Here is a 22,849-nt window from a genome sequence, read left to right as displayed (position 1 = left end):
CCTTTGATTGGTTCGGATCGACTGGTGGAGCTGACGTAGAAAAAGAAGGGCGTCAGTGGTTCAGCTGTTGGAGCCGCCTCCCGAAGTGGAACACGTGGTTTGTTGTCTGTGGTCGTTCTGTGCAGAGCCGATTGTTTGTTTGTTTTTTACAGTGGCGAGGTCATTTTTCCGTCATTCATCAAGCTAATTGATATTGTTTAATCGTTTGCAATGACTCTGGAGGCGATTAGGTACCGCGCCGGCTCCTTGCAGATCCTCAACCAGCTTTTGCTGCCCCATCAGAGCGTGTTTGAGAACATCAAGACGGTGCAAGATGGATGGGAAGCGATCAGATCCATGAAGGTTGGTTAAATTAATTATGAAATCATATCGGTGCAATAAAACCGCGTATTTCACAGCGTCCGAATGTGACATGGCATACCACTTAACAGACGGATCTGACGTGTACAAATCTTACATTTTTACAACACGGGGCATGAAGTGAAACCTGAACCGTCCATTTAAACGGGGCTGAGTCGGTGGCGCTCATTCGATGTACTGTCATTCACTTCCATTGACAATAAAACATTATTGGGTGTAGTTGGTAAGAAAAAGGTGACCGCCTACTGTAGTGGACCTGGATTCAGGGAGTCGTGTTTTTTAATTGCTGTACTGTCACAGACTATATCTCTATTTCAAAATATAAATCTACCCGAAGATGTTAAAAGTAATACTATTCCATGCAATGACAATTAAGTGCGTTCACATCAAAATGCAAAAAATAAATAAATAAAACAATATTACTATTTAATGAAGTACAGAAGTAATGTAACTTACATTTTACTGTGTTAGGGTTATCAGGGATCAATATGAGACATACTGGGCAAATGAATAGAAACATGCCTAAGTGTAAAACCCATCCAAACACTGTGCAGCACTCTTTCAAATAAACCCATCCAAACACTGTGCAGCACTCTTTCAAATAAACCCATCCAAACACTGTGCAGCACTCTTTCAAATAAACCCATCCAAACACTGTGCAGCACTCTTTCAAAGAGATCCATCCAAACACTGTGCAGCACTCTTTCAAATAAACCCATCCAAACACTGTGCAGCACTCTTTCAAATAAACCCATCCAAACACTGTGCAGCACTCTTTCAAATAAACCCATCCAAACACTGTGCAGCACTCTTTCAAAGAGATCCATCCAAACACTGTGCAGCACTCTTTCAAATAAACCCATCCAAACACTGTGCAGCACTCTTTCAAATAAACCCATCCAAACACTGTGCAGCACTCTTTCAAAGAGATCCATCCAAACACTGTGCAGCACTCTTTCAAATAAACCCATCCAAACACTGTGCAGCACTCTTTCAAATAAACCCATCCAAACACTGTGCAGCACTCTTTCAAAGAAAGTACAAACTTGACAAGCCAAGTGTTACAGCAGCACACTGACTGAGACTGCAGTTTATGCTCCTTCTACTCCACTGCATAAACGTTTCCCATAGCAAAAGCAAAGTGTGATGAAGCATAGTGAGAACATGGTAAATCATAGGTGAACATCGTAAAGCATGTTAAAAACAACCTGTGATAAACATACCCTTATAAACATACCGCTGTATAAATAAACTTTGATTTGATTTGATTATAAACGTTACCCATAGTAATACAAAGCAAAGTATGGTAAAGCCCAGTGAGGGTATGGTAAAGCACAGTGAGGGTATGGTAAAGCCCACTAATGGTGTTTCTGATGGGTTACAAACATTCCTTACATTTTAAAACTTGAATGCTTTTAAAAGATGTTCAATCCTGCAGAATGTTAGGAAATTAAACAGAAGCGTAACACCCCAACCAAGAAATCAATGGCCCTTAGTTTCTCGGAGTTTTAGCGTCAGAGTTTCAGAGTGAGCGTTTTAAGGTTATGGGTGAAGGATTTGAAGTGGCTGTGTGTACGCATCCCACATTGCAGACGGCAGTACCATGAAGGGCACTGTGGCCTACAGATCACATGGAGCATGTCTGTTCACTGCCTGCTAACCTTACGAGCCAGGCAGGGTCCTGTAAAAGAATCCTGCGAGGGTTCAGAGAAGCGAGCGCGCCCATGATATGACTGCACCCCTTGTCTATTAGGTGCGGGGCGCCCCTGCCATTGCGATTGTGGGGTGCCTGAGCCTGGCTGTGGAGCTGCAGGGCGGGCCGCAACGTGAGGGGGAGGAGCTTGTGGCGTTTGTGCGGGAGTCGCTGGAACACCTGGTGACTGCCCGCCCCACGGCCGTCAACCTGGGCAAGGCAGCGGCGGAGCTGACAGAGTACACTGAGCAGCAGAGCCAGGAGCCTGAATGCACTACTGAGAGACTGCAGGAGAGGTGAGCTATACACACCCTCCCCTCAATACCCTCCCCTCTCCCCCACCCGCTGTCTCTGAATTCACTGAACAGCACAGCCACCCCTCTCTCTTTCCTCTCCCCTTGCTGCAGTGTGATTGGTTGGATTGAGGCAATGCTGGAGCGGGACGTCAGCGATAACAGGAAGATTGGGAATTTTGGAGCGCAGCACATCCTGTCGGGGGTGAGCAAGGAGCAGGTGACCATCCTGACGCACTGCAACACGGGGTCCCTGGCGACTGCAGGGTATGGGACTGCGCTGGGTAAGTACAAGACATAACCCAGCCCAGCCCAGCACTGATACATAGCACAGGACAGACACACATATTGATACATAGCACAGCACATACACACGGTCTACTGCACTGAGCTGGGTAAGGACTGTACAAGACACAAGATGCACACAGAACAGGACAGACACACTGTGGCTGCTATGGTGTTGGTACTGTACTGGGTAAGTACAGTACTCGCATGCAGACATACACAGACACTGGCACACATAAAAACACACTGACACCCTCTCACACACTGCTGGTTTTGTATTTTTGTTGCAGTTTTATTTAATTTTTTCTAGGCTTCTACCGAGACTCCAGGTTTGATGCACAGTGTATATACACTCTCTATTGTCTCTCATAGTGTCTGTGCTGCTCTGTATTGTCTCAGTGTTTGTGCTGCTCTGTGTTGTCTCAGTGTCTGTGCTGCTCTGTATTGTCTCAGTGTCTGTGCTGCTCTGTATTGTCTCAGTGTTTGTGCTGCTCTGTATTGTCTCAGTGTCTGTGCTGCTCTGTATTGTCTGTGCTGCTCTATGTTGTCTCAGTGTCTGTGATGCTCTGTATTGTCTGTGCTGCTCTGTATTGTCTCAGTGTCTGTGCTGCTCTGTATTGTCTCGCAGTGTCTGTGCTGCTCTGTATTGTCTGTGCTGCTCTGTGTTGTCTCAGTGTCTGTGCTGCTCTGTATTGTCTCAGTGTCTGTGCTGCTCTGTATTGTCTGTGCTGCTCTATGTTGTCTCAGTGTCTGTGATGCTCTGTATTGTCTGTGCTGCTCTGTATTGTCTCAGTGTCTGTGCTGCTCTGTATTGTCTGTGCTGCTCTATGTTGTCTCAGTGTCTGTGATGCTCTGTATTGTCTGTGCTGCTCTGTATTGTCTCAGTGTCTGTGCTGCTCTGTATTGTCTCGCAGTGTCTGTGCTGCTCTGTATTGTCTGTGCTGCTCTGTGTTGTCTCAGTGTCTGTGCTGCTCTGTATTGTCTCAGTGTCTGTGCTGCTCTGTATTGTCTCAGTGTCTGTGCTGCTCTGTGTTGCCTCAGTGTCTGTGATGCTCTGTATTGTCTGTGCTGCTCTATGTTGTCTCAGTGTCTGTGATGCTCTGTATTGTCTCAGTGTCTGTGCTGCTCTGTATTGTCTCAGTGTCTGTGCTGCTCTGTGTTGCCTCAGTGTCTGTGCTGCTCTGTATTGTCTGTGTCTGTGCTGCTCTGTATTGTCTCAGTGTCTGTGCTGCTCTGTATTGTCTCAGTGTCTGTGCTGCTCTGTATTGTCTCAGTGTCTGTGCTGCTCTGTATTGTCTCAGTGTCTGTGCTGCTCTGTGTTGCCTCAGTGTCTGTGCTGCTCTGTATTGTCTGTGTCTGTGCTGCTCTGTATTGTCTCAGTGTCTGTGCTGCTCTGTATTGTCTCGCAGTGTCTGTGCTGCTCTGTATTGTCTCAGTGTCTGTGCTGCTCTGTATTGTCTCAGTGTCTGTGCTGCTCTGTATTGTCTCAGTGTCTGTGCTGCTCTGTATTGTCTCAGTGTCTGTGCTGCTCTGTATTGTCTCGCAGTGTCTGTGCTGCTCTGTATTGTCGCAGTGTCTGTGCTGCTCTGTATTGTCGCAGTGTCTGTGCTGCTCTGTATTGTCGCAGTGTCTGTGCTGCTCTGTATTGTCTCAGTGTCTGTGCTGCTCTGTATTGTCTCGCAGTGTCTGTGCTGCTCTGTATTGTCTGTGTCTGTGCTGCTCTGTATTGTCTGTGTCTGTGCTGCTCTGTATTGTCTCAGTGTCTGTGCTGCTCTGTGTTGCCTCAGTGTCTGTGCTGCTCTGTATTGTCTCAGTGTCTGTGCTGCTCTGTATTGTCTCAGTGTCTGTGCTGCTCTGTATTGTCGCAGTGTCTGTGCTGCTCTGTATTGTCGCAGTGTCTGTGCTGCTCTGTATTGTCGCAGTGTCTGTGCTGCTCTGTATTGTCGCAGTGTCTGTGCTGCTCTGTATTGTCTCGCAGTGTCTGTGCTGCTCTGTATTGTCGCAGTGTCTGTGCTGCTCTGTATTGTCTCAGTGTCTGTGCTGCTCTGTATTGTCTCGCAGTGTCTGTGCTGCTCTGTATTGTCTGTGTCTGTGCTGCTCTGTATTGTCTGTGTCTGTGCTGCTCTGTATTGTCTCAGTGTCTGTGCTGCTCTGTGTTGCCTCAGTGTCTGTGCTGCTCTGTATTGTCTCAGTGTCTGTGCTGCTCTGTATTGTCGCAGTGTCTGTGCTGCTCTGTATTGTCGCAGTGTCTGTGCTGCTCTGTATTGTCGCAGTGTCTGTGCTGCTCTGTATTGTCTCAGTGTCTGTGCTGCTCTGTATTGTCTCGCAGTGTCTGTGCTGCTCTGTATTGTCTGTGTCTGTGCTGCTCTGTATTGTCTGTGTCTGTGCTGCTCTGTATTGTCTCAGTGTCTGTGCTGCTCTGTATTGTCTGTGTCTGTGCTGCTCTGTATTGTCTCAGTGTCTGTGCTGCTCTGTATTGTCTCAGTGTCTGTGCTGCTCTGTATTGTCTCGCAGTGTCTGTGCTGCTCTGTATTGTCTGTCTGTGCTGCTCTGTATTGTCTGTGCTGCTCTGTATTGTCTCAGTGTCTGTGCTGCTCTGTATTGTCTCAGTGTCTGTGCTGCTCTGTATTGTCTCAGTGTCTGTGCTGCTCTGTATTGTCTCGCAGTGTCTGTGCTGCTCTGTATTGTCTGTGTCTGTGCTGCTCTGTATTGTCTCAGTGTCTGTGCTGCTCTGTATTGTCTCGCAGTGTCTGTGCTGCTCTGTATTGTCTCAGTGTCTGTGCTGCTCTGTATTGTCTCAGTGTCTGTGCTGCTCTGTATTGTCTCAGTGTCTGTGCTGCTCTGTATTGTCTCGCAGTGTCTGTGCTGCTCTGTATTGTCTGTGTCTGTGCTGCTCTGTATTGTCTCTGTGTCTGTGCTGCTCTGTATTGTCTCAGTGTCTGTGCTGCTCTGTATTGTCTCGCAGTGTCTGTGCTGCTCTGTATTGTCGCAGTGTCTGTGCTGCTCTGTATTGTCTCAGTGTCTGTGCTGCTCTGTATTGTCTCAGTGTCTGTGCTGCTCTGTATTGTCGCAGTGTCTGTGCTGCTCTGTATTGTCTCAGTGTCTGTGCTGCTCTGTATTGTCTCGCAGTGTCTGTGCTGCTCTGTATTGTCTGTGTCTGTGCTGCTCTGTATTGTCTCGCAGTGTCTGTGCTGCTCTGTATTGTCTCAGTGTCTGTGCTGCTCTGTATTGTCTGTGCTGCTCTGTATTGTCTGTGTCTGTGCTGCTCTGTATTGTCTCAGTGTCTGTGCTGCTCTGTATTGTCTCGCAGTGTCTGTGCTGCTCTGTATTGTCTCAGTGTCTGTGCTGCTCTGTATTGTCTCAGTGTCTGTGCTGCTCTGTATTGTCTCGCAGTGTCTGTGCTGCTCTGTATTGTCTCAGTGTCTGTGCTGCTCTGTATTGTCTCAGTGTCTGTGCTGCTCTGTATTGTCTCAGTGTCTGTGCTGCTCTGTATTGTCTCACACAGTGTCTCCGTGTTGCAGGCGTGGTGCGGTCCCTACATTCTATGGGGCGGCTGGCTCATGTGTTCTGCACAGAGACCCGTCCCTATAACCAGGGCTCCAGACTGACTGCCTACGAGCTTGTGTTTGAGAAGATCCCCTCCACCCTCATCACAGACAGCATGGCCTCCATCGCCATGAGAGAGAAGGGCATCTCCGGTGAGCAGAGAGCTGTGTGTGTGTGTGTGTGTGTCTCTGTCTGTCTGTGTGTCTGTCATCTCTTGTGTGTGTGCGTCTGTCTGTCTGTCTGTGTGTGTGTGTGTGCGTGTGTGTGCATCTGTCTGTCTCTGTGTGTGTTTGTCTCTGTGTGTGTGTCTGTGTGTGTTTCTGTCTGTGTGTGTCATTCTCTGTGTCTTTGTTACTGTCTGTGTGTGTCTTAACTATTTGTGTCTGTGGTTTTCAAGGGGTGTGTGTATGTATTCATGTGTTTTTGTCTCTTATGTGTATGTGTGCCTGTGTTAATTTAAAAGAGGGTAACTACAGAGATGGAAATCAAATCAAATCAAAGTTTGTTTATAAAGCGCACTTCATACAGGTCTATCTCAAAGCACTTTACAGGACAAAAATAGTCAAATTTATAAAAACAAAACAAACAAACATAAACATGTCAGATGAAAAAATAAGACTCCCAATACGTTGCAGATTGATCCAGTCCAGGTTTTAATAGGTGCTTGATTAACCCCAGTCTGTGGATAACAAGCTTAGGTGTGTCTTATTAAACTGATAGTAAAACTAGGAATGGATCAGACTGCTATGCAATGGGAATCGTATTGCCCTCCCTGCTGTACGTCCTGTATTGCCGCTCTGGCCTATGAGTTTAATTAGACACACCTGAGCTTGTTACCTAGACACACTGTGGCTAATCAAAGTTGTAGTAAAACCTGGAATGGGTGGCACTGCTATGCAATGGGAGTCTTATTTCCATCCCTGTACTATAATTTCTGAAGAACTCCGCGCCATGCAGGGCAGGCTTTGCAGATGCTCTGAGCAGTGTCTCCCGCTCTCGTCCTCTCTCAGCGGTGGTGGTTGGGGCGGACAGGGTGGTTGCTAACGGTGACACGGCTAACAAGGTGGGCACGTACCAGCTGGCGATCGTGGCGAAGCACCACGGCATCCCGTTCTACGTGGCGGCGCCCAGCACGTCATGTGACCTGAGCCTGGAGAGCGGCAGGGAGATCGTCATCGAGGAGAGGCCGGCACAGGAGCTGAGCGACATCAACGGGGAGCGGATAGCAGCGCCAGGTCAGACCACTCGCACAGCACTGTGATACTACTGCAATAATACTGCAATACCACTGTGATAATACTGCAATAATACTGATACTACTGCAATAATACTGCAATACCACTGTGATAATACTGCAATAATACTGACACTACTGCAATAATACTGAAATACCACTGTGATAATAATGCGAGACTACTGCAATAATACTGACACTATTGCAATATTACTGCAATAAATACTGTGACACTACTGCAATACTATGCTACTACTGCAATAATACTACAATGCTATGACACTACTGCAATAATACTGCAATACTGTGATACTACTGCCCTGGCAAAAGCACTGACTCTTCCATAACACTGCAGTAGCCCTGCCCTGTCACTGCGGTAACAGTGCAGTAACTGCTGCCCTGAAACTCGTTAATACTGTCATACTACTGCAAAAACACTGCAGTGTGATACTACTGCACGGCAATCTGCTAACACTGCAGTATTACTGCTGTAACATACTGTGTGCTGACACTTGGATAACACACTGCTGGCACCAGGGTTTCCCCTGGGTTCTAAATTTTTGTAGTGACTAATACTTTCTAAAAACATTAGTCACTCCAGATATTCAGTAGTCACTACTGGCACACAGCTCAAGTCTTCAAGGGTGTTATGAATCCTGTTTTTTTTATGTTATACCTTAAATCACTGTATTGACCAAAACAATTATTTAATTAAACCATTTTAATAATGCTCTACAGTTTAAATAAATTGGTAATTTACAGCTGTAGAGTTTTAGAACATTAAAACTCAAGAACCAGATTTTTTTGCCCTGAAAAGCTACATACAGACACAGAATGCATTATGAATTACTTATACCATGTATGTCTTTTTACAATAAAAAGAAAAAAAAAAACATTTTTAAAATATTATATACAACCCATGGAAACAGAGTTTTCCAGTAAGGCTGAAACTTTGCTGCTTGTTTTCTTTTTCTTTTATCGGACGCATGTGAGCTTTGTTTGTTCTTTTTTTCTGGTGTTCCGAATCCAAGTCTTCATCTTCTACAACGTGTTGTTCTGTTTGTTCTGTTTCACTCTTGCTGAAAAAACGAGTGGATTTTCTTCTGCGACATTTTACAGTATTGGCTAACAGTTTTGTTTTTTAATTCGCGCGCACAAGTTTACCGCAGTCATGTATTTATATTGATGATAGTTATAGAAAAGAAGGCAAAGAAAAGTTCACTATCCACGCATCTCTACAGCTGACCTCAATACGAAAACATATTACTGGCATTTTTAAATTATTGGTGACTAAAACGTACAGTACTGATGCTAATTAAAAAATAATAATAAAATGCTTACCTAGTATCAGTGTGATGGATGTCCCTGCTTGTTACCTCACAAATCACTGATGATGGCAGGGAAATTGGAGAGAGCTTCAGTCGCAAGACATTTTTGGCGTTTTTAATCTTGATGGTATTTCGTCTTGATCGCCATTTGCTAGTAATGTACTGGTATTGAGCAAGCAACCCACATTTTTTCACTGGATTGAAAGCTAAAAACTCTTACTACGCTCACACCAGACGTAACGGCATGTTAAACTAGACCGCATAACAATACTGCGGTTTCTGACTGGCCATACATTCTGTATTTTGAAATGAACCAATAACACCGTGTAACAATTTTTTTTTTTTTTAGGTTCCTGGGTATTAAGTGTTATTTCCTAATTGCTTATGCCTCAAAAGTATAGAAAATGGCTATTATTCCCCACAAACTTTGCTTTTGTGACCAGGACAGTGATATTTTGAAATTTACCTATTTTCCAGAACATTCCAGATAGATTCAGTGCTGAGTAAACTTGGAGTAACTTCTAGAACTTTCTAGAACTTTCCAGTAATATAAATAGTAGTATAAATACAGTGGCCTTAAGCCCACCAGTTCAGTTTAGTTCCAGCTGCCTAAGTGGATACATATCTGCATTTTTCTGAGATGGCATCAAGGTCATAGGAGACTTCAAAATGGTGGCATTCCTGATGGGTCTCCAAGGCGGTTTTACCAAGTTTCCCTGCTATCTTTGCCTTTGGGACAGCAGCGACACCAAGGCGCACTACCACAGGCGGGACTGGTCACAGCGGACCGAGTTCTCTGTGGGGAGGAAAAACGTCAAGTGGGAGCCACTGGTGGACCCCCGGAAGGTGCTGATGCCACCACTGCACATCAAATTAAGCCTTATGAAACAATTTGTCAGAGCTCTAGATAAGGAGTCGGCAGCCTTCAAGTACCTTCAAGACTTTTTCCCTAAGCTGTCTGAGGTAAAGGTCAAAGCCGGTGTCTTCTTGGGACCACAGATAAAGAAGATCCTGGAGTGCAATGAATTCCCCAAGAAGCTCACTAGTAAGGAGAAAGCGGCTTGGAACAGCTTTGTCGCAGTGGTTCGGGGCTTCCTGGGCAATCACAAGACCGAAAACTATGTGGAGCTGGTTGAAACTCTGGTGAAGAACTACGGCACAATGGGCTGTAGGATGTCCCTCAAAGTCCATATCCTTGATGCTCATCTTGATAAATTCAAGGAGAACATGGGAGCGTACTCGGAGGAGCAAGGCGAGCGCTTCCACCAGGATATACTGGACTTTGAACGCCGCTACCAAGGACAGTATAACGAGAACATGATGGGAGACTACATTTGGGGACTGATTCGTGAAAGTGATTTACAGTATAATCGTAAATCTTGAAAAACTACTCGCTTCTAAACCTTTTGTAGTCATTTTTGTATTACTTTAGTATAAATACATGTTAATTTGGATTCATATGTTGTTTTTTTCTGACTTTATGTGAACGAAAAGACAAAAATGTTTTCTCATTGGAAATAGGTAAATTTCAAAATATCACTGTCCTGGTCACAAAAGCAAAGTTTGTGGGGAATAATAGCCATTTTCTATACTTTTGAGGCATAAGCAATTAGGAAATAACACTTAATACCCAGGAACCAAAAAAAAAAAAAAAATTGTTACACGGTGTTATTGGTTCATTTCAAAATACAGAATGTATGGCCAGTCAGAAACCGCAGTATTGTTATGCGGTCTAGTTTAACATGCCGTTACGTCTGGTGTGAGCGTAGTAAGAGTTTTTAGCTTTCAATCCAGTGAAAAAATGTGGATTGTTTGCTCAATACCAGTACATTACTAGCAAATGGCGATCAAGACGAAATACCATCAAGATTAAAAACGCCAAAAATGTCTTGCGACTGAAGCTCTCTCCAATTTCCCTGCCATCATCAGTGATTTGTGAGGTAACAAGCAGGGACATCCATCACACTGATACTAGGTAAGCATTTTATTATTATTTTTTAATTAGCATCAGTACTGTACGTTTTAGTCACCAATAATTTAAAAATGCCAGTAATATGTTTTCGTATTGAGGTCAGCTGTAGAGATGCGTGGATAGTGAACTTTTGTTTGCCTTCTTTTCTATAACTATCATCAATATAAATACATGACTGCGGTAAACTTGTGCGCGCGAATTAAAAAACAAAACTGTTAGCCAATACTGTAAAATGTCGCAGAAGAAAATCCACTCGTTTTTTCAGCAAGAGTGAAACAGAACAAACAGAACAACACGTTGTAGAAAATGAAGACTTGGATTCGGAACACCAGAAAAAAAAGAACAAACTAAGCTCACATGCGTCCGATAAAAGAAAAAGAAAACAAGCAGCAAAGTTTCAGCCTTATTGCAAAACTCTGTTTGCATGGGTTGTATATAATATTCTAACACTGTTTTGTTTTTTTTTCATTGTAAAAAGACATACATGGTATAAGTAATTCATAATGCATTCTGTGTCTGTATGTAGCTTTTCAGGGCAAAAAAATCTGGTTCTTGAGTTTTAATGTTCTAAAACTTTACAGCTGTAAATTACCAATTTATTTAAACTGTAGAGCATTATTAAAATGGTTTAATTCAATAATTGTTTTGGTCAATACAGTGATTTAAGGTATAACATAAAAAAAACAGGATTCATAACACCCTTGAAGACTTGAGCTGTGCGCCAGTAGTGACTACTGAATATCTGGAGTGACTAATGTTTTTAGAAAGTATTAGTCACTAGTGACTACAAAAATCTAGAACCCAGGGGAAACCCTGGATAACACACTGCAGTAACACACTGTGTGCTGACACTGGGATAACACACTGCAGTAACACACTGTGTGCTGACACTGGGATAACACCCTGCAGTAACACGCTGTGTGCTGACACTGGGATAACACACTGCAGTAACACACTGTGTGCTGACACTGGGATAACACACTGCAGTAACACACTGTGTGCTGACACTGGGATAACACCCTGCAGTAACACGCTGTGTGCTGACACTGGGATAACACACTGCAGTAACACACTGTGTGCTGACACTGGGATAACACACTGCAGTAACACACTGTGTGCTGACACTGGGATAACACCCTGCAGTAACACGCTGTGTGCTGACACTGGGATAACACACTGCAGTAACACGCTGTGTGCTGACACTGGGATAACACACTGCAGTAACACACTGCTGACACGGGGATAACACACTGCAGTAACACACTGTGTGCTGACACTGGGATAACACACTGCAGTAACACACTGCTGACACAGGGATAACACACTGCAGTAACACACTGTGTGCTGATACTGGGATAACACCCTGCAGTAACACACTGCTGACACGGGGATAACACACTGCAGTAACACACTGTGTGCTGATACTGGGATAACACACTGCAGTAACACACTGTGTGCTGACACTGGGATAACACACTGCAGTAACACACTGTGTGCTGACACTGGGATAACACCCTGCAGTAACACGCTGTGTGCTGACACAGGGATAACACACAACAGTAACGCACTGCTGACACTGGGATAACACACTGCAGTAACACGCTGTGTGCTGACACAGGGATAACACACTGCAGTAACACACTGCTGACACGGGGATAACACACTGCAGTAACACACTGTGTGCTGACACTGGGATAACACACTGCAGTAACACACTGCTGACACTGGGATAACACACTGCAGTAACACACTGTGTGCTGATACTGGGATAACACCCTGCAGTAACACACTGCTGACACGGGGATAACACACTGCAGTAACACACTGTGTGCTGATACTGGGATAACACACTGCAGTAACACACTGTGTGCTGACACTGGGATAACACACTGCAGTAACACACTGTGTGCTGACACTGGGATAACACCCTGCAGTAACACGCTGTGTGCTGACACTGGGATAACACACTGCAGTAACACGCTGTGTGCTGACACTGGGATAACACACTGCAGTAACACACTGCTGACACGGGGATAACACACTGCAGTAACACACTGTGTGCTGACACTGGGATAACACACTGCAGTAACACACTGCTGACACAGGGATAACACACTGCAGTAACACACTGTGTGCTGATACTGGGATAACACCCTGCAGTAACACACTGCTGACACGGGGATAACACACTGCAGTAACACACTGTGTGCTGACACGGGGATAACACACTGCAGTAACACGCTGTGTGCTGACACAGGGATAACACACAACAGTAACGCACTGCTGACACTGGGATAACACACTGCAGTAACACGCTGTGTGCTGACACAGGGATAACACACTGCAGTAACACGCTGTGTGCTGACACAGGGATAACACACAACAGTAACGCACTGCTGACACGGGGATAACACACTGCAGTAACACGCTGTGTGCTGACACAGGGATAACACACTGCTGTAACGCACTGCTGACACGGGGATAACACCCTGCAGTAACACGCTTTGTGCTGACACGGGGATAACACACTGCAGTAACACACTGTGTGCTGACACTGGGATAACACCCTGCAGTAACACACTGCTGACACAGGGATAACACTGCAGTAACACGCTGTGTGCTGACACGGGGATAACACACTGCTGTAACTGCTGCCATGAAAGTCATAACACTGCAATACTACTGCAAAGACAGTGGTTCATTCACATTCATTGTGGTCGATGTCTTCTCTCCTCTCCTCTCCCCCCCCCCCCCAGGAATAAACGTGTGGAACCCCGCCTTCGATGTGACCCCTCATGACCTCATCACTGGCGGAATCATCACAGAGCTGGGCGTGTTCCTGCCCTCGGAGCTGCAGGCTGCCCTGACAGGGAGGCTCACTGCGCTGTAGTGACACCTAGGGGACCGGAGAGGAAGCGCGAGAAAGCTGCATTACCAGCAAAGAGCCATTCAACTGCGATTAGGGCAGCCAATTATACAGGACGTGTACAGCAGGGATGGCAATTAGACTCCCATTGCTTTACAGTTCGATCCATTCCTGCTTTTACTAGGAGTTTAATCAAACAAGCCTGAGCTTGTTACCTATAAACTGTGGCTTGTCAAGTTTGTAGTAAAACATGGAATGGGTGAAACTGCATTGCAATAGGAGTCTTGTATTGGCACACTACACCTAATATAAGATCATTCAAGAAGACGTGTGAAATACAAGCATTTAGTGAACATTAGCCACTAAGACCAAAATACACAATTTCTGGTACTTTAACAAACAAAAGAACTTAAGCATTTCCAGATAATTGTTCATGACAAAAGTATTGGCACCTTTACATTAAAAGTCTGTAAAAATGTAATAGAACTAATTGAAAAATATATGAACAGATTGAAAACCATTACACAGTAATTAAGCTGCATTATAAAGTCAATAGCCAGAAAAAGAGGTCATTATTTCCAACATCTGATGAAGAAGAACGTTTTGGCAACACAGCAGATGATGGTCAAGACAAAGGAGTTGGACTGATGTTTGAGAAAAGCACTCGTATCAAACTACAACAAAGGAAATAGGTACAGAACAGTATCAAAGAAATATGGAATACCAAAATCCACAATCAGAGCAATACTCAAGAAGCACCACAGAACAAATTCAACTGAAACACTTGAAAGAAGTGGCCGTCCAAAGAATATTACAGGTACAACAGGAAGGAGAATCGACCGAGCAGCTAAAAAAATTATCCAAGACTAACAGCCAAGGACTTAAAGAAAGATTTAGAAGCATCAGATATAATAGTGCATGAAAGAACTGTACAGAGGCACCTGAACACAGAAGAGCTGCACACACGCAGTCCTCGCTGCAAATCACTTCTAAGGAAAATTCATAAAACAAACGGCTAAAATTTGCCAAGGAATATGAACAGCATTCTTAAACAAAATTCTCTGGTCCAAAGAGACTGGAAAATTGCAAACGTAATACTGATCCACAAAAAGGGAGACAAAACCGAACCAGGTAAATACAGACCAATAAGCCTGACTTCTATTATATGTAAACCTATGGAAACTATAATAAGATCTAAAATGGAAAATTACCTATATGGTAACAATATCCTGGGAAACAGTCAGCATGGTTTTAGGAAAGGGAGATCGTGTCTAACTAACCTACTTGACTTTTTTGAGGATGCAACATCGACAATGGATAATTGCAAAGCATACGACATGGTTTATTTAGATTTCCAGAAAGCTTTTGACAAAGTCCAGTTTAAAAGATTAATTCTCAAACTAAACGCAGTAGGGATTCAAGGAAATGCATGCACATGGATTAGGGAGTGGTTAACATCTAGAAAACAGAAAGTACTGATTAGAGGAGAAACTTCAAAATGGAGCGAGGTAACCAGTGGTGTACCACAGGGATCAGTATTAGGTCCTCTGCTATTCCTAATCTACATTAATGATTTAGATTCTGGTATAGTAAGCAAACTTGTTAAATTTGAAGACGACACAAAAATAGGAGGAGTGGCAAACACAGTTACAGCATCAAAGGTCATTCAAAATGATCTAGACCGCATTCAGAACTGGACAGACGCATGGCAAATGACATTTAATAGAGAAAAGGTACTGCATGCAGGCAATAAAAATGTGCATTAGAAATATCATATGGGAGATACTGAAATTGGAGAAGGGAACTATGAAAAAGACCTAGGAGTTTATGTTGACTCAGAAATGTCTTCATCTAGACAATGTGGGGAAGCTATAAAAAAGGCCAACAAGATGCTCGGATATATTGTGAGAAGTGTTGAATTTAAATCAAGGGAAGTAATGTTAAAACTTTACAATGCATTAGTAAGACCTCACCTAGAATATTGTATTTAGTTCTGGTCACCTCATTACAAAAAGGATATTGCTGCTCTAGAAAGAGTACAAAGAAGAGCAACCAGAATTATCCCGGGTTTAAAAGGCATGTCGTATGCAGACAGGCTAAAAGAATTGAATCTATTCAGTCTTGAACAAAGAAGACTACGCGGCGATCTGATTCAAACATTCAAAATCCTAAAAGGTATAGACAATGTCGACCCAGGGGACTTTTTTGACCTGAAAAAAGAAACAGGTACCAGTGGTCACAAACGGAGATTAGATAAAGGGGCATTCAGAACAGAAATAGGAGGCACTTTTTTACACAGAGAATTGTGAGGGTCTGGAACCAACTCCCCAGTAATGTTGTTGAAGCTGACACTCTGGGATCCTTCAAGAAGCTGCTTGATGAGATTCTGGGATCAATAAGCTACTAACAACCAAACGCGCAAGATGGACTGAATGGCCTCCTCTCGTTTGTAAACTTTCTTATGTTCTTATAACTTTTCCCCCAAAATGGACCACGGTATGTTTGGAGAAAAAAAGGGAAAGCCTTCAACGAAGAAAACCTTGTACCTACAGTTAAACATGGAGGTGGTTTGATCATGACATGGGGGTGTTTCAGCAGTTTAGGGACTGGAGACATTCATGTGATTGAAGATCGGATGAATGCAGCCATGCATCAAAACATTCTACATAGTACAATGATACCATCTGCTCACAGACTGATTGGCAGACAGTTAATCTTCCAACACGACAACGACCCAAAAGTTCTGCAATGGCCATCGCAATCACCAGATCTCAATCCAATAGAAATGCTTTGGGCTGATCTGAAAAAAGCAGCAGTCAAGCACTGTGTATCCAATCTGTCTGAGCTGAAAGAACTATGCAAGACATAATGGGTCCAGATTTCACCAACAAGTTGTAACATACGGTTAAGAATTATCATAAACTTCTGAAAAATGTAATAAAAGCAAAATGAGGACACGTGAAATTCTAAAGCAGGGGTTCCAATACTGCTGTTATGAACAAGTACTTTAAATATGTTTTTTATAAAGATTATTTGATAAATTACTAGAAATTGTGTATTTTGCTTTTTGTTTATTAAAAAGTGGTTAAAGTTTACGAAATACTTGTCCTTAATCTGTTACCTTGACTTATGGTATAAACATAGGGTGCCAATATTGTTGTCTGCTACTGTATGTGGTTTAGCATACCTCTCTGTGCTTTTACACTTTGCTATGCTTTTATTATTGGGGGGGGGGGGGTATTTTGAAGAGGATTAATGTTACACTTTTAATATTTATATGCTGTTTTGTAAAAGGATGATATCATGTCCTCAACGCTTTCAAACCAGTTTGAACTTTAACATATTGGGAATATTTGGACCCAGTCAGAAAAGCCTTCATAGCACAATAACTTTTTATACATTACTGCAACATGTGTGTAAGACTGCATGTTATATGGAAAAGACTGAAAAAATACTGAAAAGGAAATGAGTTTGGTCTGCTCTGTACACTGCTATGTGCACACTGTGGCAAACACCTACTTTTGGTTTGCATATTTTGTAATCAAAATTCTTCAGGCTTGACTCTTGGCTAACGTTAGAAGTCTAACCTATTGACACCTGTGATCTGTAATCGTTCTGTTGAGTTGGGTTGCACTCCCACACTTGACACTGGTTCTGTTGAGTTGGGTTGCTCCCCCACACTTGACACTGGTTCTGTTGAGTTGGGTTGCTTCCCCACACTTGACACTGGTTCTGTTGAGTTGGGTTGCTCCCCCACACTTGACACTGGTTCTGTTGAGTTGGGTTGCTCTCCCACACTTGACACTGGTTCTGTTGAGTTGGGTTGCTCCCCCACACTTGACACTGGTTCTGTTGAGTTGGGTTGCTCTCCCACACTTGACACTGGTTCTGTTGAGTTGGGTTGCTCTCCCACACTTGACACTGGTTCTGTTGAGTTGGGTTGCTCCCCCACACTTGACACTGGTTCTGTTGAGTTGGGTTGCTCCCCCACACTTGACACTGGTTCTGTTGAGTTGGGTTGCTCTCCCACACTTGACACTGGTTCTGTTGAGTTGGGTTGCTCCCCCACACTTGACACTGGTTCTGTTGAGTTGGGTTGCTCTCCCACACTTGACACTGGTTCTGTTGAGTTGGGTTGCTCTCCCACACTTGACACTGGTTCTGTTGAGTTGGGTTGCTCCCCCACACTTGACACTGGTTCTGTTGAGTTGGGTTGCTCCCCCACACTTGTCACTGGTTCTGTTGAGTTGGGTTGCTCCCCCACACTTGACACTGGTTCTGTTGAGTTGGATTGCTCCCCCACACTTGACACTGGTTCATTTCCCCCTAATCTTGTTCTTCTTTTAAGCTAAATTAAGTGATGAGGAATTAGGCAGTAAAAACAGCACGCCACTTTGCATGTTTTCAAACCTCAATGCAGGGGATTAGCCTCTGCATATTAACTCTGTGCCAAACACAAAACTCAGCCCTTGGCCTTTGATTTAGTATAGAACAGTCTATGCTCCTGTTTATCTTATTAACACTAGCAACAATATCACAGACTGCCCCCCATTAAATGAGTGCTAACTAAGTCTTCTTATAAATCCATTCTGTTACCTCCCATTAGCACTCGCAACATTATCACTGCCCCCTTTAAAAGAATGAGCAGCAAGGCTTCAGATGCATTCTCTAACCTCTTATTAGCACTATCAACATTATTACTGGACACCCTTTTTCTTGTACTGAGAACTTTTCCCTGGTAGTCAGTGACTTCCAGTGGTATACGCAGCCACATTTCGTTGTCTGAAAAAGGAACCGTTACAAGTTACTGAAAAATGTAATCGGATTACATGTAAAGTGTTACTCCCCAACACTAGGAGTTAAGACACCTGCAGATGCTGTCGATACATCATTCACCCGGACAGATCCCTTCAGGAATGATGGCTTTATAAATCAGGTTTTTAAATGTGTTTATTAACCTGTCATCGTGATCTTTCTTTAATTAAAGTATTAAATAGAAATTAAATTGGTGAACTGTGATAATTTTAATCGTACTGTACTGTGTGTGTCTTTGTATGTGCATTAAATAAAGTATGATTCAAACTGATTTATTATTATTGTTAATATTATTAAGGTTCCCTTTCAAGTACGCAATGTAACCATGAGTGTATATAAAAGGACTACACACAGATCTCATTGCCGTTTTTCCTTTCAAGATCTGGCATGACAGGAACCTGGTATCAGATAAGTACTTGTTGCTTATGACTGTATAATGTTTGTTAACTATTATGCTTTACATAATGTATGTGTTAATTTTATTTCACTGTAATTGTTTTCTAATAGATAATTACATGTATATTGTGCACTACAGCCTGTTGTTTGTTACGTCCCACAGTGACCTTGTGCCCCGCGTGAAGCCAGCAGCTTGAGTCGCTCCTTCCCAGGGATCAAGCAACATCAGTCGGCTGACTTGTGCTCTCCTCACAGGCTGCTTAGCTCCAGCTGGAGTTTAATAAAAATTCACATTTTAAGTTACGAGATGTTTATTTTCTGAACTGGAATTGTGTTATTACTGTTTTCTGTGGAGAAATATTTCTCGTATTTTCTATGTTTTTTTGGGGGGGGGGGGGTTTGTTACAGAAATATGCGCACAGCTGCTAAACTCAGCAGCACTGCGCTGGATCTCGCTGCCGTTTTGGTGACTGCTTTGCATCACCATTACGAGGGCTGGTAGTACCTCTAACAAGCAGGCTTCCCTCAGTCTCATGTGGGTACTGACCGTGGTTTTGCCAGTAGCTTGTACAGATGGGCATCCCTGTACAGTAGTGGTGGGCAACCTGCGGCGGCCTGCGACGCATCAAGTTTACAAACAAGAGGAGGCCATTCAGCCCATCTTGCTTGTTTGGTTGTTAGTAGCTTATTGATCCCAGAATCTCATCAAGCAGCTTCTTGAAGGATCCCAGGGTGTCAGCTTCAACAACATTACTGGGGAGTTGGTTCCACACCCTCACAATTCTCTGTGTAAAAAAGTGCCTCCTATTTTCTGTTCTGAATGCCCCTTTATCTAATCTCCATTTGTGACCCCTGGTCCTTCTTTCTTTTTTCAGGTCAAAAAAGTCCCCTGGGTCGACATTGTCTATACCTTTTAGGATTTTGAATGTTTGAATCAGATCACCGCTTAGTCTTCTTTGTTCAAGACTGATAATTCTGGTTGCTCTTCTTTGCACTCTTTCTAGAGCAGCAATATCCTTTTTGTAACGAGGTGACCAGAACTGAACACAATATTCTAGGTGAGGTCTTACTAATGCATTGTAAAGTTTTAACATTACTTCCCTTGATTTAAATTCAACACTTCTCACAATATATCCGAGCATCTTGTTGGCCTTTTTTTATAGCTTCCCCACATTGTCTAGATGAAGACATTTCTGAGTCAACATAAACTCCTAGATCTTTTTCATAGATTCCTTCTTCAATTTCAGTATCTCCCATATGATATTTATAATGCACATTTTTATTGCCTGCATGCAGTACTTTACACTTTTCTCTATTAAATGTAATTTGCCATGTGTCTGCCCAGTTCTGAATGCTGTGTAGATCATTTTGAATGACCTTTGCTGCTGTAACAGTTTGCCACTCCTCCTATTTTTGTGTCGTCTTCAAATTTAACAAGTTTGCTTACTATACCAGAATCTAAATCATTAATGTAGATTAGGAATAGCAGAGGACCTAATACTGATCCCTGTGGTACACCACTGGTTACCTCGCTCCATTTTGAGGTTTCTCCTCTAATCAGTACTTTCTGTTTTCTACATGTTAACCACTCCCTAATCCATGTGCGTGCATTTCCTTGAATCCCAACTGCGTTCAGTTTGAGAATTAATCTTTTATGCGGGACTTTGTCAAAAGCTTTCTGGAAATCTAAATAAAGCATGTTGTATGCTTGCAATTATCCATTGTCGATGTTGCATCCTCAAAAAAATCAAGCAGGTTAGTTAAACACGATCTCCCTTTCCTAAAACCATGCTGACTGTCTCCCAGGATATTGTTACCATATAGGTAATTTTCCATTTTGGATCTTATTATAGTTTCCATAAGTTTACATATAATAGAAGTCAGGCTTATTGGTCTGTAGTTACCTGGTTCGGTTTTGTCTCCCTTTTTGTGGATTGGTATTACGTTTGCAATTTTCCAGTCTGTCGGTACAACCCCTGTGTCAAGAGACTGTTGCATGATCTTGGTTAGCGGTTTGTAAATAACTTCTTTCATTTCTTTGAGTACTATTGGGAGGATCTCATCTGGCCCAGGGGATTTGTTTATTTTAAGAGCTCCTAGTCCCTTTAACACTTCTGCCTCTGTTATGCTAAAGTTATTTAAAACTGGATAGGAAGAGGTGGACATGTGGGGCCTGTTGTCTGTGCCCTCCTTTGTAAAAACCTGTGAAAAGTAATCATTTAATATATTTGCTATTTTTTTTTTCTTTGTCTATGATTTTGCCCTTTGTATCTGTTAGACATTTAACCTCCTCTTTGAATGTTCTCTTGCTGTTATAATATTGCAATGTTGATTTCTATCTCTCTCTTGGCCTTTCTAACTTCCTTTTTGACTTGTGTTTGCAGTTCCAAGTACTCTTTCTGTGTACTTTGTTTTTAGTCCCTTTTAAACGCTCTGTAAAGTGCCTTTTTTCGCTGAATAATTTTTTCTAATTGATCTATGAAACCATTTTGGCCATTATGTTTTAGATTTAGATTTGTCTACTTTTGGGATAAAAAAAACCTGTGGTCCAAGACCATGTTAGGCCGTATAGGTAATAAGAAGAGCTTTAAAATAAATAATAATAATAATAATAATAATAATAATAATAATAATAATAATAATAATAATAATAATAATAATAATAATAATAGCATCAGTAACAAAACAAACAAATAAGATGCAGTAATTGTATCAATTAAATATGCGATTAAAACCAGGATTAACTAAGATTTTTTTTTTTTTTTAATCGCTTGACAGCCCTAATATTAAATAAACTTTTAAACACATTCTGCATTCAATGTGTTATTTTTCTGTCTCTTTATAATTGTGACTGGTCCTTACAGGATGTGTGTGTGTGTGTGTGTGTGTGTGTGTGTGAATGGATTTTATGTGTGTGTCAGTCTGTGTGTAGTTAGTTATTTTAAAGTGTGCCTCCAAAAGCTTTAAAAACTGGTTGCAGTTTCCTTTTTTCCCCAGAAGGTGGCAGCATTGAAAGCCGTGTCATGGTGACAGTCTGAATACGTAATTGCAGCAACATAATGTTAATTTAATAAAACATCATATCATGATGGGTTGTATAGAATTGGAATTATCATTAAAACTGTAACCTTGCAAGCTGCTGATACAATAAAATACAACACGACTTTTGTATATTTATTTTGTATATTTATTTTGTATTTCCTCATCCTCAAAGCACAACTTTTGCTACAAAAGATTTTTTCTAAAATTATTTGTTTTTGATAAATTTCTAGAAATTATAAATTTCCATTGGGGTATGTAAACTTTTGACTACAACTGTATACATCCACAAACATACACATGCATCTGAATACATACATACATACATAAGCACACATAGTATAAAAGCCTATATAATAAGGTATTTGTTTATAATATCCAAGAAGTACTTTAGGGGAAGAATCCTAGTAATGTAAGATATTTTGAGAGGAGGTCCGCTGCCCAGTTCACCGCTCCGGGAATGTGCGTCGCCCGATGCAACTCCGGGGACCGTAGGCCACCCTGGTGGTTGACATACGCCTCCAGTTTTGTTGACTGTCTGGACCAACACATGTGTACCTCTTAGCACTGGGAGGAAATGGTGGAGAGCAAGGGAGACCGCCTGCAGCTCCAGCATGTTTATATGCAGGGACATCCAGCGGTCCGACCAGGATCTGAGGATTCCTCTGCCTTCCCAGACTGCTCCCCAACCCAAGCTGGAGGCGCCTGTCGTCACCACTTGGTGGTTCAACACCACTCCCATGTTCACACCCTCGCGCAGGTGAGAGGGCATCCTCCACCAGCGTAGGGCTGCTGACAGTGTCTGTCGCGCTTGGGATGTAGGTGGAACACATTGAGCTACGCTTGTAGCGGGCGCATGCGAAGTAGACCCAGCTGAATGGCCTATATGGCTGCGGCCATCAGACCCAACAGTTTCTGGCACAATCTGAGGATGACCTGCGATCCCTGTCGAAACAGGGAGAGGCAACCCTGGATAGCTGCAACTCTGTCGTCCGACAGGTATGTGAGCATCATACTGGAGT

The 22,849-nt window shown here is 42.8% G+C and overlaps 1 protein-coding gene across 1 annotated transcript; it reads left to right on the top strand.

Annotated features, from left to right (window-relative positions):
* LOC117964959 (methylthioribose-1-phosphate isomerase-like) lies at nt 1-18,663 on the top strand. Its single transcript, XM_034909810.2, has 6 exons — nt 1-342; nt 2,114-2,349; nt 2,461-2,630; nt 6,153-6,329; nt 7,188-7,412; nt 13,468-18,663. The coding sequence occupies exons 1-6, from the start codon at nt 211-213 to the stop codon at nt 13,599-13,601; spliced, it is 1,074 nt and encodes a 357-aa protein (XP_034765701.1). The 5' UTR covers nt 1-210; the 3' UTR covers nt 13,602-18,663.
* Nucleotides 18,664-22,849: the final 4,186 nt, after the last annotated feature.

The sequence above is a fragment of the Acipenser ruthenus genome, chromosome 36 (assembly GCF_902713425.1).
Source record: "Acipenser ruthenus chromosome 36, fAciRut3.2 maternal haplotype, whole genome shotgun sequence".
Taxonomy (NCBI): Eukaryota; Metazoa; Chordata; class Actinopteri; order Acipenseriformes; family Acipenseridae; genus Acipenser; species Acipenser ruthenus.
Note: the sequence above shows the minus strand (reverse complement) of the source record. Positions and strands in the feature narration are given on the sequence as shown.

Coding starts and splice junctions, on each gene's coding strand:
- LOC117964959 (XM_034909810.2), top strand. CDS start 211: ATGACTCTGGAGGCGATTAGGTACCGCGCCGGCTCCTTGCAGATCCTC. Junction 343..2,113: donor AAGCGATCAGATCCATGAAG/GTTGGTTAAATT, acceptor CTTGTCTATTAG/GTGCGGGGCGCCCCTGCCAT. Junction 2,350..2,460: donor ACTGAGAGACTGCAGGAGAG/GTGAGCTATACA, acceptor CCCTTGCTGCAG/TGTGATTGGTTGGATTGAGG.